The sequence below is a fragment of the Chionomys nivalis genome, chromosome 8 (genome assembly GCF_950005125.1).
Source record: "Chionomys nivalis chromosome 8, mChiNiv1.1, whole genome shotgun sequence".
NCBI lineage: Eukaryota > Metazoa > Chordata > Mammalia > Rodentia > Cricetidae > Chionomys > Chionomys nivalis.
The window spans coordinates 56759629-56776184 of record NC_080093.1 but is presented as its reverse complement, the minus strand read 5'-3'; the positions used below and the strand labels follow the sequence as shown (position 1 = coordinate 56776184).

The 16556-nt window shown below is 47.0% G+C and overlaps 1 protein-coding gene across 1 annotated transcript; it reads left to right on the top strand.

The window, feature by feature from the left end:
• The first annotated feature begins 1803 nt into the window (after positions 1–1803).
• Positions 1804–16167, top strand: Scart1 (scavenger receptor family member expressed on T cells 1). The gene is made up of 13 exons (XM_057778963.1): positions 1804–1864; positions 2189–2515; positions 3125–3436; positions 8125–8439; positions 10908–11213; positions 11355–11672; positions 11778–12092; positions 12170–12484; positions 12762–12827; positions 12905–13219; positions 13477–13500; positions 15349–15489; positions 15986–16167. The coding sequence occupies exons 1-13, from the start codon at positions 1804–1806 to the stop codon at positions 16165–16167; spliced, it is 2997 nt and encodes a 998-aa protein (XP_057634946.1).
• Positions 16168–16556: the final 389 nt, after the last annotated feature.

Genomic DNA, 16556 nt, shown 5'->3' with positions numbered 1-16556 from the left:
CTGTACATACTCCCATCTACCTCAGCAAATTCTGTCTCGATTTCCCAAGGTTCTCTTGTCTATGTGCTGAACATTGTCCTTATTGTTGGTGAACTGACAGTTTATAATGGTCGTCTTGTTCTCATGCCACAGTTTTTCCTTACAGTCTTTCTGGTCTGGTGTAAATTCTGTACTCAATGTATAAGGTTGCCTTGGCATTTATGCTCTCAGTGTCTGATCCCTCCATGGTGGGTCTCAGCATGCAGGGGAAACTGCAGGCACCAGGGAGAGTGGCTGAGCTTACAGCAGTGTTTGTCCTGCAAAGTCCTGATATGAGTGGGCTCTGCAGGTGTAGAATGCTTCCCACTCACCCTTCTTTTCCTTTGGAGGAGAGGCTGACTCCTGATGTAGCCTGGTGTTGACCTTCTTGCAGCCTCTAGGCATGGCCTTTCCAAGCTCAGTGGCCTGTTCATACAACCGAGGCTTTAGAATTTGTCTGTCTACCGTGTCTTTTGTCCAGCACACACCAGAGGATGAATGGTGGCCAACGCAATCCAATATTTTCAGATCACTTGTGGTCATATTTATTCAGAATCCCATCCTCCATGGCCAGAGTATTCTTGGACTACAATTCCCATGAGACCAACCCATGGTCACACTCTGTCTGCATCTTCCCTCTAATGACCCCTGTGTGTGATCTTCTCATTGAATGAGAACTCTATGAAAAATACGTCTACTTTCCTCTCCCACACAACCTGTCTGGGAAGTGTGTTTCCTGGTGTCCTCTCCCTGTGCCATGTGGACCAGCTTGCACGTTTGTGTTAGCATCTGTTGTCTTATAAGCATGTGCCCGCATGAAGTCCTGGCAGAGCTTGGCTTCTGGCATTCAGTTATAACATCAACCCTCAGATCGTGTTACAGCAGAGAACAGAACCTTTCGTGTTTTGGGCGAATGAACTGCCATGGGGCCTGATTCATAAAGGTTCTTCCAAGAGTCTTGGTCCCAATTTTCCTGAACTATTAAGCACTGTTAAACATGACGTTAGGACAATGGCATGTCGGATGGGAATTGCTGACCAGGATATGATAGCTCAGTCAAGAGCCTGGGGTTTTGCTGAGGATTCCCAGTTAGAAGAGGGTTGCCCTCTTGTCTGTCTCCACATGGCTGGGTCCTGTCTCCTCCTGGGAGTGGACATCCACTTTACTTCTCTTGCCTGTCTCCCTCCTCATACTTCTCGTTCTTTCCCACCCAGCAGCTCCACAAACCTCCTGAGCACCTTGTCGGCAGTGGCTCCAGCTTCTTTCATGCAGTTGGCAAGTTTCCAAATAACCTTTCGTTTGTTAGCTGGATGTGTAGGCATTTCTGTCACCTCTGGTGGAGTGAACTCGTAGGGGCCCTGAAAAATGTGATGTGATGAAATTTTCAAGTCTATTTACTAATGACTAACCAATATTGGAAAGATTTCAGTCCTTGTCCAGATCTTCTATTTGAGGGAGGGAAAGATACTTACTGTCTTGCTTGACTCCAGTTTCATGAGCCACAGCCATTGAGAACTTGCTGGGAGGCTTCTTGGCCCCCTTCCACTTGGGGTTGCACTGGGTACCAGCTGCAGGAAGCACACTACTGGTGTGGCACAGTGAGAGAAAGCCTTCGTTGGGTTACAGATGCCAGCTCTGATGTAGGGGAGGCTCCCAGGGTGATTACAGGCTCTGGCTCTAGAACAGCATCACTGTAGATTAGAGCCCACCTTTTGCCTGGAGGCAGAACAAACACCTATACTGAGACTATCAGTTTGGGGAGCTGACCCTGCCCTGGGATCCAGAATGGCAGCATCTTCTCTGGTTCTGTTTCCCCTATTGCTGACCTGCTGGACCCTCCCTACTGGTGAGTGGAAGCTGCTGTTTACCACTTGTCAGGGACACAGGTGTGCAAAACATTGGCAACGGAGGTCAGCGGTAGCATAGTGCTGGTGATGTCTGATGCCTTATTTCTTTGCGTTAGTTTCTGCTAGTTTCTGTTTTGCTAAAACAACCATCTTGATTCTGTGATGTTTCTGTGATAATTCAGAATATTCATAGTGAGGGAATCTAAAAAAAGAGGGAGTAACTGGTAGACAGTGAAGATGAGTGAGTTTTCTAGTCAAGAAAAACTTGGAATGAAATCCCCACCCAGTATTTTCTCCATCTGACTCACGTCTTATCCCGGAAGGACTGACTGGGGAGGATGCCCTGAATCTCATAGATGGTACAGACCAATGTGATGGCCGTCTGCAAGTGGAGCACGGCGGGCATCAAGGCCTCGTGTGTGGTGACCACTGGGGCATGCAGGAAGCTTCTGTGACCTGCAGGCAGCTTGGTTGCAGTCATGCACGCTCTACCTACCAGTATATTCTGAGGCCTGAAGAGATGAAGGCACCCTGGCTGTATGGTACCAACTGTAGCGGTGTGGAGGCCACCCTCTGGAATTGTTCTCTAGGGACCTGGGGGCCCCTCGGTGACTGCAAGTGCCAATGTGTGGTGTCAATTAACTGCGCAGGTGAGTCAGACGGGGGCTACTCAAATCCCTAGTCTCCCCTGGTCTCCTTTCCTGCCTTGGAGCTAGAGGCACTGAGGTAAGTGTCCAGGCGAGGAGGGGTGTGGTCAGGTGGGAGCCTCTTGCCCCCAGAGAGTCCCATGGTGAGAGACCATGGGGGAAGCTTACCTTCTCTGTTCTAAAGAAGACCAGTTCTCACTCTTCTTATTCCCCTTCTCAATAACTTTTTTTCCTGTATTTTTTTTTTAAGTCAGCCATTGGCTTTGAATATCACAGATGTACCTAGATTACCTCAGGGAACATCTAGGGGTCCCTGTACACTGTCACTGCAGCAGACACAACTTAAGTCAGGGGGACAGGACAGGTTGTGAGGAACGAGCCCTGTCCCAAGCTCTCCTGTGAGTTGCTGTCTCTCCCGTGCACGCCCTGTCTGCAACAGTATTCTGGGAGGATGGGCTCTGATGGCCTGTTCTTCTGGGGTAGCAGTAAAAGTTAGCAACACCACCAGGGATCCTGAGCACTTGCTTCAAACTAAAAATGCCAGTCTGCAGACCCTGATCATGCTCTCTTGGCAGCGGCTTATAGGAGTGGGTTTTTCTCCTGTGTCACCAGGTGCAAGCTTTCAGCAAGTCATACTGGCCGGAGGTGGCAGTCCGTGTGCTGGGTCTCCCGAGTTGTTGAGTGGGTCTGTCCCCATCCTGAAGTGTGACCTGCAGAAGGAAGAGGCAAGTGTCCTGTGCAGAGACCTGGAGTGCGGCACCGCTCTGCAGTGGTCCAGAGCTCACCAAGCAGCAGGGGCTGGAAGTCAAGACCAGAAATTCGTGTCTTGCCAAGGCACGGAGCCTAACATTTCCTTCTGCAAGATCAATGTGAACTTTGCGGAGCAGTGTGACCTTGTATCTTACACCCAGGTGGTGTGCACAGGTAGGAATGCCCTATGATGAGTGTGTCAGTGTGGAGAGTGGGTGTCTCTATATGAGGAAATGGGATCAGGCATCTGCCCTACAGTACAAGGTCAACGGAACCTTAGTTATGTCATAGTCGACATCATTCCACACCGCTACCGGGAGCCATTGGGAGATCCCTCTGGGAGCAAATCTGTTGTTGGTGCTGCGCTGCCCAGGATTTCTTTCCAGCTTGGACCTTGGAGCTGATGGACTCTGAATCTCCTTGGTATCTAATTGTAATGTTCTCCTTTTCATCTCTAATTTTATTAAAATTGGATTTTTTTGATTTCGTATAGTTAATTTTGCCCAAGGTTTGTTAATCTTACTTTTTTTCCTCAAAGAATCAACTTTTCATTTCATTGATTATTTCTGATGTTTTTTGTTTGCTTGTTTGTTTCTATTTCATTAATTTCAAACCTAAGTTTGGCTATTTCTTCCCATCTATTCTTTTTTGTGTGTTATTTCTTCTTGTTTTCTACAGCTTGCAGTGTGTCACTAAGTTACAACATGCTATCTCTCCAGTTTTTTAGTGTGGACACTAAGTGCTATAAACTTGCCTTCATTGTGTCCTATAGGTTTGAGTATGTTGTGTTTTCACTTTTATTCATTTCTAAAATTCTCTTATTGATTTTTGTATTGACCCATTTCTTTCATTCAGCAGTGAGTTGCTCAATTTCCATGAGTTTGTGTACTTTTTTTGCTTCTATTGTTGCTGATACTTAAGTCATGATTCATAATGGTCAGATAGGATACAAAGTTTTATTTCAATTTTTAATATCTGTTGAGACTTGCTTTGTGCCCTAGTATGTAGTAAGTTTTGGAGAAAGGCCAATGAGCTGCTGAAAAGAAAATATATTCTTTTGTGCTGGGGTGAAATGTTCTGTATATGTTGTCAGGCCCCCCAAAAACTCCAATCTCCCAAACTCCAAAAAGGCAGCCCAAATATCCAGAAATGGGCTCAACTTGAACTATTGGAGGATTTCTGGTGGTTAGATAAAAGCCAGAATTCCTCTGGAACTTGCAAAGTTATATTCTGTCTACCAAAAGAAGTCATTCTCCTTTCCTCAGGCAAAATGGGCATATGGCTCTCCAGTTAACATATACCGAGGTACCCATCAGGTAATCAAGGTCCATGCTGGCCTCCAGGCCCCCTCAATCCCTACTCACAAATGTTTGCTATACATTTCAAAGCCCCTGCATCAGTCTCTGGCCAGTTTCTTTCCGCAGTCACTCTTGCTTACAGCCCACCTCTTCTGACTCGTCTCTCTGTGCTCTGCCCCTGCCATTGTCACTGTTTTCTCTGTTGTCTACGCCCTGCTACTCTCCCTCCTCTTGAGAATAGCCCTGGCCATGTCCAGTCTTCTGCTGTGGACTCTCCCGGATTCTTCTGACTGTTCTCTCTCTCACATCTGCAATAAAACCTTCCCATACCATGGAGTGGTTGCATCATTAGTTTATCCAGATGCCTATTAGGTACATTTTTATGAAATTGTTTAACTCTAGCATTTCTCTGTTCAGGATTTGTTTGGATGACCTGCCTGTAGGTGAGAGTAGGTATTGAAATCTCCCTGTTTCAATGTGTGAGGGTCAATATGTGATTTTAGTTGTGGTACTGTTTCTTTTGTGAACTTGGGTTCCTTTTTTATTTTGTGTGTACAAATATTTAGAGTTGTAATGTTCTCTGGGTGGATTTTTTTCTTTAATGAGTGCTTCATGTTCTTCCCTAGCTCTTCTATTTAGTTTTCCTTTTTTTTAAAAAAAAAAAAAGATTTAGCACTTTCTTTGACTGAGGTGTCCATATCTATCTATCTTTGAGACCTGAAATTCTCTTTTCACACCTTATACTCCATTGGTGAGGCTTCCCTTTGAAGTTTTTGTTTGGTTTCCTAAATTTTTCAGTCCCAATTTTATTTAAGTTTGGGGTTTCTTTAGTGAGTTTATTTTTACTTTCTTGTCTTGAACTCTTTTTATCATTTCACCCAACTGTTTCTTTGTGTTTTCATGGCCTTCATTCAGAAATTTATTCATAACCTCTTGAAGGTCCTTGGACATATTTGCAGTTGCTACTTGAAGTTCTTGTCAAATGCTTCATCTATATTGCATTTTTCTTGGCTTACTTTAATGAAGTAACTGGGTTCCTTGGAAGCCTATTGCCATGGCTGTTCATGTTTGAGTTTCTGTGCTGGGGTATAGGCATCTGGAGTTGATGAATGGGTTGATTCTAGGGCTTGTTTTCTGGTTATGTCTTCATTGGGTGTGTGTTCCATTCTTTTGTTTTTGTTGTTCCTTCTGGATCTTAGGAAAGTGTAGTGACCGCAGGTCTCTTGGTAGAGAGTGCTTCTTCAGGTCAGGTGGTGCTAAGAGGGCTAGATGATTTGGAGGGAAGTCTGAAGGGGCCTTTGGGGAAGAGCGAGGGGGATCCTGCCCACGCAAGCTGTGAGGACCCCAGGGGGTTGGTAGTGTGGTTGGAGCAGTGGATCCTGAAGGAGGGCTGCAGTAGGATAATTGATGTATCTGGAAGGACAGTGACCGTAGAATTAGAGGACCTAAGGACTCTACCAAGAGTTGGAGTTTCTACTGAACGGAGTTCAGTTGTGAGGATGGGAACCTGAGAGGCAGATGCAAAGTGTCTTAGGGTTGCTATTGTTGTGATAAGACACCACGATCAAAAGTAACTTGGGGAAAGAAGGCTTTCTTTCACTCACAGTTCCATATAACAGTTTATCATCAAAAGTAGTGAGAGCGGTTCCTATTCAAGCAGGGTCAGGAACCTGGAAGCAGGAATTGATACAGAGGCTGTGGAGAGGTGTTGCTTACTGGCTTGCTTCCAGTGGCTGGCTCAGCCTGCTTTATTACAGAAACCAGGGCTATCAGCCCAGGGATGGCCCCACCCACAATGACCTGGACCCTCCCACATCAATCAATAATTAAGAAAACGCTCAACAGGCTTGCCACAGCCAAATCTTCTGGAGGCATTTCCTCAGCTGAGACTCCTTTCTCTTTGAGGACTCTAGCTTGTGTCAAGTTGATGTAAAACTAGCGAGCACAGTGAGAATGAAGAGATGGTAACGGAGAACAAGAAGAGAGGTGGGAATTGCCTACTTGACACTAAGGCTAATTATTTTATTGGCACACACCCTAGTATTCTTTGTAATATGTTTTGAGAATTTCATGTATGAGTTCTGTATTTATATAATTCTTCCCTTTCCTTTCTATTCATCATGTCCTTTCCACTCTTTCTCAGATTCCTGATTTCCTATTTTTTAATTATAATTGTTAAATATGTGCATATCAGTTTATAACCAAACCCTGCTAAGATCATTAGTGTTGCACACGAACAAATCAATTCAGATGAAGGAAATGGAGATCATTGCATACTCCACCTCTTAGAATCAAATGTGTGAAACCAAATGGTGTGGATTTATTGAGAGGTTTCTTTGCAGAAAACCAGATGCAAACTCACAGGGCAAAGTTAAACAGGGTGTATTGTGTTTCCTCCTGACATTCAATTGCATCCCCATATCTGAATACTTGTCCTATGTATAGCCATCAGGGATGCACAACTCCCTATGGAAACATGCCTGCCTACAAGGTAGCCACACAAGAAAGTCCGTACAATGAGGTTGGTATAAAAATAATTGAGTAAGTAGATATGATGCCACCATTTCAAACATGGCACATACGTCTACTTAATGGTGAGCCATTATGAGCAATTGAATGTCTGTCTATTGATGATATATTGATCTTAGAAGTGTTCAGGTGTTCAGAGTTTCTATTTGAGGCAGAGAAAGGTTCTTGCTGTCCTACCTGGTTCTGGACTTAATAGCTGCAGCCTCTGTGACCTTGTTAGGTGGAGGATCCTTGACCTTCTCATATCTGGAGCTGTATTGCTCTGACTGCTGGAGGCATCAGACTGATGGTGCTGTCTGGGCCCTGGCACAGAGGATGAGTTCCTGCTATGAGTGACAGATGAGTGCCCTGATGTGGGGCAGACACTCAGGGTGCTTATGGTCTCAGGCGCCAGGGCACTAGCACTCTGAATTGGAGTGATATGACTCTAAATAGGAGGCAGAGACACTGGTACCCTCCAACCAATGCAACAGGTAACGAGCAGAGGTAGGGACGCTTCACCCTGAGCATTTTAGTCTAGATGTTGGATATCTCGAGAAGGACAAAGGAGATTTATCTGTTTCCAAACATAGAGTCAATAGTATTCTCTCCTCTGAAGTGTTTGTCACCATTTCTCCTGAGAGGTGATTCAGGGTGGTCCCAGGGTGTCCCAGGGTGTTGCACTGTATATTCTGCCCATAGCTCCTGTCTAGTCTGCACTCTGGGTTTGAGGAGCTATTGGGGTAGAGCCCATTTGCCTTGCTTGTGATGACATGGGGACCATGTCTCTCTAGAAGCAAAAATACTAGGAGAATATTTATGGTCAGAATCTGTGTGGGTTCCAGTTTCCAAGTGAGGTATGAGGAGCAGTTTCAACATCCTTGTGTAGACCTCAGAAGTTGCCTTGTGGGCCACTGTGCCAGGATCAAGGGAGGCTGTCCCTGCCCTCCTATACCATTCCTCACTGGGGGACTGGGTGGCAGCCATCACTTCACTCCAGTGACCTGCAGGAACCCTACCTTCACCACATTTGCTTCATTTAGTGTTTGTCTTCAGGTCACGTGGAGGCCCGGCTGCTGGGTGGCACACACCCCTGTGAAGGACGCCTGGAGGTTCTTCGAGGACTTACCTGGGGCTCTGTCTGCTATGATGACCTGGACCTGCCCATGGCCCACGTGGTTTGTCAGGAGCTGGGATGTGGCGCTGCTGTATCCATACTTGAGAGTTCCCAATTTGGCCGTGGATCAGGGCCAGTGTGGACAGAGGCCTTTCGCTGTGTGGGCAATGAATCACTGCTGTTCCATTGCCAGAGGGAGCCTGGACACCAGTGTGGCCATGATCGAGATGCTGCATTAACCTGCTCAGGGGAAAGTGAGTCAGCACAACCTAGAAGGGTGTTGGGTTGTGTTAGCAGGATCAGTAATCTGAGTGATGGACTGTGATGACTGTGGATGGACAGCTGTGGGCGGGTGCTCAGGACTTGCGTTCTCTCCTGTCCTAGAAGTTCCATGGTCTCTTATTCATGTTTCTCTCCTCTCTTGTGTCTGCTTTCCTTTTTCACCTTTGGGAAAATGACTGCACAGCTCTGTCACAGAACAAGGATTAGTTTGGGGGTAGTACTGATGGTTCCACATGTTCTCTACTGCAGGCCTCGGTAATACATGGCTCACAGCCCCGCCATGTGTGTTGTTTCCTTAGTGATGAGGTCCTTTTCTATACACAGATCAACTTTGTTTCATTCCAACCAGTTTTCTGCTTGTCTTGTTCTTTGGTGTCACATCTAAAGCTTTACAAGTCCAAGGAGGCCTGCTCCCCTCAATGTAGGTCTTGTGCAATTTATCTTTTAAGATGTGTATTCTGTGTGTAATATGTGTAAAATATTTCCTGTGTTTAATTAACATGTACTTAGTGTCTGTATTTAAGGGGTGCAGTCTGACATGGTAATTCATGTTATAATGTGCACTGGTCAGGTCTGGGTAACTGGCATATCTGTCATCTCAGACATGACTTTTTTGTTGAGAACATTCAACACCTTATCCTCTAACTATTTTGAAATATTCCACAAGTTGTGGTCAGCCACATTAGAGAGCATTATAAGTCCGGTTGTTCCATAACACATTTAACTGTTCTCCCTCAACTCCCCAACCTCCCTTCTTGGCTCTGGTAACCAGTATGTGATTCTGTCCTGTTCTATCAGCATCTTCCTCATGAAGATGAGAATTTGTGTTTTGTGTCACCTGGTGACTGATTTATTTTGCTTAACATCTTCTTTTCTATGCATTTTCCTCCAAATGGCAGAGTTCAGTCTTCCCAGTGGCTGACATACCTATCATCTTGTTCATACACACTGTCTTAATTAGAGTTTCTATTGCTGTGATGAGACAGCATGACTATGGTAACTCCTATAGAGGAAAGTATTTAATTGGGGGTGTCTGACAGCTTCAAAAGTTTAGTCCATTATCATGGTGGGACATGGCAGCATGCAGGCAGACATGGTACTGGAGAAGGAGCTGAGAGTTCTATGTCTTGATCCCCAGGCAACAGGAAGTGAACTGTGTCATTGGGAGTAGTTTGAGCATAGGAGACCTCAAAACCTACCCCCACAGTGACACACTTCCTCCAACAAGATCATAGCTACATCAACAAGGCCAAACCTTTGAATAGTGCCACTTCCTATGGGCAAGTATTCAAATGCATGTGTCTATGGGGCCCATAGCTATTCACATTATCACACACCATGCTTTCCTTACCGAGTCACTCTTTAAGGGATACCTAAGTCGACTCCATGTCCCACTGTGGATAGTGCTGAAATAAACACATAAGGGCCTTTGTCTCTTCCACATGCTCTTTTGCGTGCCTTTGGCTAGATGACCAGAAGTGGGATTATTGACCTGTGTGGTCATTCTATTCCTGGTTTTCCTAGGAAGCCTCATATTGCATGTGTAGCTTTAGATACTGAATAAAATTCAGTATTTTTTTTTTTAAACAAACCGAGATTGGTTCTATCCTTTCTTTAAAGTACGTTCTTTATAGACATGCTTATCTGCTTAGGGGTACCCCAAAGGTCTCCAGGCCACTGTTCATTTGGGATAACATCAGTGGGTCTATCATTATGTTCCTTGATTCTTCTGTTCTGCCCATGTCTACCCTTAAATCCCTGCAGTCATATCAATTGGGCCACACAATTTTCTTTTTGGTTCGTTTCATCATTCCTGACAAGTTGTTGAGATTCAGTTTACAGAGACATTGCACATAGTCCTCACATTTTCCAGTTCTTTTTATGGTTTCATGAAGCAGATTAAATACCGTGTGCTTAGAATTGTGTGGTATGTCGCTTTTGGAACTTCTTTTCATAGGTAAAATGGTTATTGAGGCAACACAGAGAGATTTCTTTTAGTGATCAGAAAAAACTATTCTTCTCTTAGTCTGTAGGTTAATTCTCTGTTGTATTATATTGCCTGGTATCCAGGCCACATAATTGTCTAGTGTTCATATCTGTTTGTGTGTAGCCAACGTTAAAGGCATCATCACACTAGAGATGTCCCATATTCAATTTCAAGAAATTTGATGCTTCTAGTTTCCCTAGCATGATCCCTGAGTTAGGAAGGGTAGAGGTGTCGTGGATGTGAGGGTTTGGGGAGAAGGGGATGGAGTTGTGTAGGGCCGGGGCTCAGGAGCTACTTAGCCTACCTTTAATAGCAGCACTCTGCAAAGACACTCTCCTGCTTAGTCTGTGTGTGACCAGTTTGCACGTGTCCTGTGTGTAAGAAACTCACACTGAACGTGGGTGTCCGCAGCTCTGGGATGTGGAGATTTCACTGATTCCAGCTCTCCCTTAGAGTTCCGGCTGGTCAATGGCAGCGGCCGCTGTGAGGGCCGTGTGGAGCTTCGGGTAAAGGAGAACTGGCTGCCCCTCTGTGCTGCCCACTGGGACTTAGCAGATGCCATGGTGCTCTGCCACCAGCTCAACTGTGGCCGTGCGGTGGCCATACCCTACGGAAGCCACTTTGGAAATGTGAGGGAACCTATCTGGACAGATGTGTTTCGCTGTGTGGGGACAGAACCCCACTTGCTGAGCTGCCCAGCAAGCACCCTAGGGGCCCAGGCATGCACTGTGGAAAATCCAGCCTCTGTTATCTGCTCAGGTGAGTGCAGGCAATCATGAGACTGTGAAGGAGAAGGTAAGCAGGACTGATGGACAGAGGCGGGAAAGGGTTGGGAGGATGGGGATAGGTGAGGCTCTTCGATGCACTGGTCCTCTGCCCTTCAGAGTTTCTCTCTGTCAGGTCTCCAGGACGCCCTGCGGCTGAGGGATGGACAGAGCCATTGCGATGGACGAGTGGAAATCTTCCGGGATGGTGTGTGGGGGCGTGTGCTGGACAATGCCTGGGACCTGCGTGATGCTGCTGTGGTGTGCCGGCAGCTGGGATGCGGAGAGGCACAGCGAGCCTATGACGCTTCAGCACCGGGCCACAAGACAGTCCCTGTGGGGCTGAGCCTGGTGCGGTGCTTGGGCTCTGAGACACACCTGAGCCGGTGCAATGTGTCCGTGTCTCAGCTGGTGACTGCGGGGACTTTGCAGGATGCGGGTGTGGTATGCTCAGGTGAGTGTGAGTGTGGGGTGTCATCTCCTCCCCCCTCCCCCACCTTGGGTTTCTGCTTTGCTCATGTAGTCCAGTGTGCCCTGACTGGGTCTCTCCTCTCTGCAGGGAGCTTGCGCATACGGTTGGCAGAGGGTAAGGGCCGCTGTGCTGGGCGTGTTGAAGTGTTCTATCAGGGCACATGGGGCACTGTATGTGATGATGCCTGGGACTTGCGCGATGCCCACGTCGTCTGCAGGCAGCTGGGCTGTGGCTATGCTCTCAGTGCCCCCCGGGCTGCCCATTTTGGAGCAGGTACTGGGCGCATCTGGATGGACGAACTGGGCTGCCTGGGTGAGGAGGCTGCTCTCTGGGAGTGCCTGTCAGGAGGCTGGGGCCAACAAGACTGTGGGCACAAGGAGGACGCAGGCGTGGTCTGTTCAGGTGGGTGCTACAGGTCCAGCTTGACGCACCCCAGTGCTCCCCAACTCTGCGTGGCTGACTGGGCCCTCTGTCTGCAGAATTCACTGATATAAGGCTGCAGGAACACAGTCAGGCATGCACAGGACGCCTGGAAGTTTTCTACAATGGGACCTGGGGTGGCGTGTGCCAGTCCTTGAATGCTGCCTCCCTGAGGGTTCTGTGTGGACAACTGGGCTGTGGGTCCCAAGGGCAGCTGCTGGCCAGGCCAAGGAGCTTGTCTACACTTGAGACTGTCTGGTTGAAGTCCATTCAGTGCAGAGACAAGCATGACAGGTCCTTGTGGCAATGCCCCTCGGAACCCTGGAACAGGCATTCTTGCCTCAGTGGAGAGGAGGCTTGGCTGGTGTGTACAGGTGAGCTGCGTTGTGAATTTCCAAGGGGTCTCACTGGGGCTCTGGGTGGGGTGTGGATCATAGAGACTCAGCTCAGGATCCTGTTGCTTCCTGTTTCTCCTAAAGACGACCCAGAGAGGGAATAGTATGTGGAATTCTCAGGCTTTGTGACTCTCCTTTGAGACCTAGAGATTTTTTCCGTCTAGTTATGGGGAGACAGCATGAGGGAAAGAAAGTAGTTCGTAGATTTTAGGTTCCTGAACTTATGACATTGGTATGATTCTTAATTTCCACACAGAAAAGACTGAAGTTTCTCAGGATATGGGGCAGGTTCCCAATTGCTCGTCAGCGCTTAACTGCCCAGGTAACTCTCCCTCCACAAGTCTCCTAAGAACCTCTCAGCCCGAAAGCATCATGCACTGATTGTTGACCCCTTTCCAGAGGAAGGTGCGCTTCGCGTGTTTGGGGGTGAGGATGGCTGCTCTGGACGAGTAGAATTCTGGCATGCAGGTTCTTGGGGCACAGTGTGTGATGACTCGTGGGACCTGGCAGATGCAGAAGTTGTGTGTCGGCAGCTGGGCTGTGGCCCGGCCATAGCTGCCTTGCACAATGCTGCCTTTGGGCCAGGTTCAGGGCCTATATGGCTAGATGAAGTGGGATGCCGAGGCACTGAGACATCTCTGGGAGCCTGCCAGGTGGAACCGTGGGGCTATGGAGACTGCTCCCACAAGGAGGATGCTGGAGTACGCTGCCTAGGTGAGTGAGGCAGCACACAGTGGTGGGAAGAGGAAGACCAGATTGATATTTCTGGCTATTTTCTACCCTTATTCTGCTCAGACAAATCCTTGAACACAGGACCCCAATGTTTAGGGTACCATTGGTGCTCCAGGGACAATTGCCACCCTCTGTCCTATATAGCTCATGCTGACATACTGGCTGCCACCCACAAGGTATGGGCACATTTGTGTTGTTGAAGGTGGTTGGTAATTCCCCAACCTGCATTTCTTTTGCAGACATCTCTGGGACCGTGACTTCAGGTAAGTGGCTCTTTGTTAATCCTTCCCTCCACTCATCCATCATTACCTGGACAGCCTGCAAAGGCACCCTTTCCTGACCTTTCTTGAGAACCGCTGAGACCACATGCCAAGGGCACACTTTGTGTCAGGTATAAGCCTGTGGGGATGATCTCCCAGTCTGTCAGAAACTACTCATTTCTCATGTACCTGCTGGATGGGAAAACACGGGAACCAAACTCCCGGGTCATAAGCAGCCCCTTCTAGGAGCCTTTAACTTGCAGACTATGTGGCTTTGTCAGAGTAGGGCTGTATACTACTGGACAGCATATCCATACCAGAGCAGAGGGAAAGACAATGAGAACCCCCACATGGACTTTCGCCCTCCCTCAACCTAGGACTGAGCACTTGGGTCCTCTTTTCTGGTGCATCTTGCCCTGTTAACACAGATGATCTTTTCTTTTTTATTTATTGAGCTATATATTTTTCTCTGCTCCCCTCCCTTCCCCTACGATCACCTTCTACTCTCTCCTGTGATCCCCATGCTTCCAATATACTCAGGAGATCTTGTCTTTTTCTACTTCCCATGTAGATTAGATCCATGTATGTCTCTCTTTGGGTCCTCTCTGTTGTCTAGGTTCTCTGGGTAGTGAATTGTAGGCTGGCTTTTCTTCATTTTATGCCTAAAAGCCACTTATGAGTGAGTACATATAGTATTTGTCTTTCTAGTTCTGGGTTACCTCAATATGATGTTTTTTAGATTTATCCATTTGCCTACAAATTTCAAGATGACATTATTTTTTTCTGCTGTGTAGTACTCCATTGTATAAATGTACCACATTTTCTTTATCCATTCTTCAGTCAAGGGGCATTTAGGTTGCTTCCAGGTTCTGACTATGACAAATACTGCGGCTATGAACATAGTCGAGCGCATGTCCTTGTGGTACAATTGAGCATCCTTTGTGTATATACCCAAAAGTGGTATTACTGGGTCTTGAGGAAGGTTGTTTTCTAATTTTCTGAGAAATCACCACACTGATATCCAACGTGGCTGTACCCGTTTGCACTCCCACAAGCAGTGGAGGAGTGTTCCCTTTATCCTACATCCTCTCCAGCATAAGTTGTCATCAGTGTTTTTTTTTTTTTTTTTTTGGTTTTTCGAGACAGGGTTTCTCTGTGGTTTTGGAGCCTGTCCTGGAACTAGCTCTGTAGACCAGGCTGGTCTCGAACTCACAGAGATCCGCCTGCCTCTGCCTCCCAAGTGCTGGGATTAAAGGCGTGCGCCACCACCGCCCGGCGTCATCAGTGTTTTTGATCTTGGCCATTCTTACAGGTGTAAGATAGAATCTCAGAGTTGTTTTGATTTGCATTTCTCCGATGGATGTTGAGCATTTCCTTAAGTGTCTTTCAACCATTTTTTTAATTCCTCTGTTGAGAGTTCTCTGTTTAGGTCTGTACTCCATTTTTTTAATGGATTATTTTTTCTTTTGATGACCAATTTCTTGAGTTCTTTGTATATTTTGGAGATCAGCCCTCTGTCTGATGTGGGGTTGGTGAAGATTTTTTCCCATTCTGTAGGCAGCTGTTATGTCTTGTTGACCGTGTTCTTTGTTTTACAGAAGCTTCTCAGTTTCAGGAGGTCCCATTTATTATTTGTTTCTCTAAGTGTCTGTGCTACTGGGGTTCTATTTAGGACGTGGTTATACATGATGATTTTACATGAGCAGTTACCTGCTAATGTAACACTGACGTCAAGCTGTCCTGGGTTGCTCACGGGGAGGTTGATGTCCTCCATCCCGAGCATCAGCTCGTCCCAGGGAGCCCAGGTACACAGTACACACATTTTTCATTATCTGTGTCTGTGCTCCATAGGCAATTCTTTGGCTTCTTCACCACCTGTTCCTGAGGTCTGGACCCTGCCTGAGATTGCCAGTCTGGTCCTCAGCTGCCTCCTGGGCATAGTTTTTTTGGTCCTGGCTGCTAAGTGGTGTCACAGCAGAGTCATCAGCATGGGTAAGGAACAAGCTGGTAATGTGTCCCAAAGGCAGTGGAACTGAAGTGTAAGGGAAACGTTGTGAGACTCCAGCTACTACACCCTCTCTGTTATAATTATTGTCCTGAATGCTGGCAAGTCTCCATGAGAGCCAATGCCGAGTTAGTATCGGGAGATTCCTGGATTATTATGGTCTGGAGGATTCTGGGTTGGTCCACTGTGCTGAGGACATCCTGCAGGTACACAATGGACTCCATTCCCTCATCCACCGTTGCTTGTGCTGTCCTGACTGAGATCTTTCACAGATGAGCTGTGGACCTTGCACTTACACGTCCTACACCAGACCTTTGAGCATTGTGTATCCTGAGCAATAGAGATTTCATTGAGGGCACCTGCAGTCAGGGGTATCTCCCTGTATCTGGGTTCTCAGCATGCACAAGAGCCAAAAGGAACCAGAGAGGGTGGCTGAGGTTTTAGCTGTGCTTCTTTTGGAAAGTTCTGGTCTGATCTCTGCAGGTTTGGGAGCAATGGGGCAGCTGTCCTCAGATGCTGTCTATGAATACATTGAAACAGTCCCTATGGAGGAGGGAGCAGAGGAGTCAGCAGCATCCCAGGGCCTGGCGCAGGATGAGGATTATGATGATGCAGAAGAGCCCGAGAACAGCCCTGCGGAAGATGTGGAAGTTGGGTACCACTGAGCTGGGCTAGTGTGTACCTCTGTTCCCTGAGTTCCAATGCACCCTTCCTCATAAAGTGGTTCTACTGTGGCCTGAGGACCAAATGGATGTCTCTCTTTCAAAATATAGATGGAGCTGTTTGCTGCCTGAATGCTGACGCTGATGCTGAAGCTGAAATAGAAAACTGTGATGACCCCTATCATCAACAGATGATCTGGTCATAAACCTGTCCAAAGTGTAGTATCCCCCTCAGAGACTATAGACTTCCCCATCCCCATTTACCAAACTGATGTCATTAAACTTCTTTCTACTTAGAACTAATTGTCTGTTCCCCCTAGAATTGCTTTCACATCAACCATGAAACTTGTTGTCTTCTGAGCCTCAGGCACCACCTGACCTTGGACTTCACG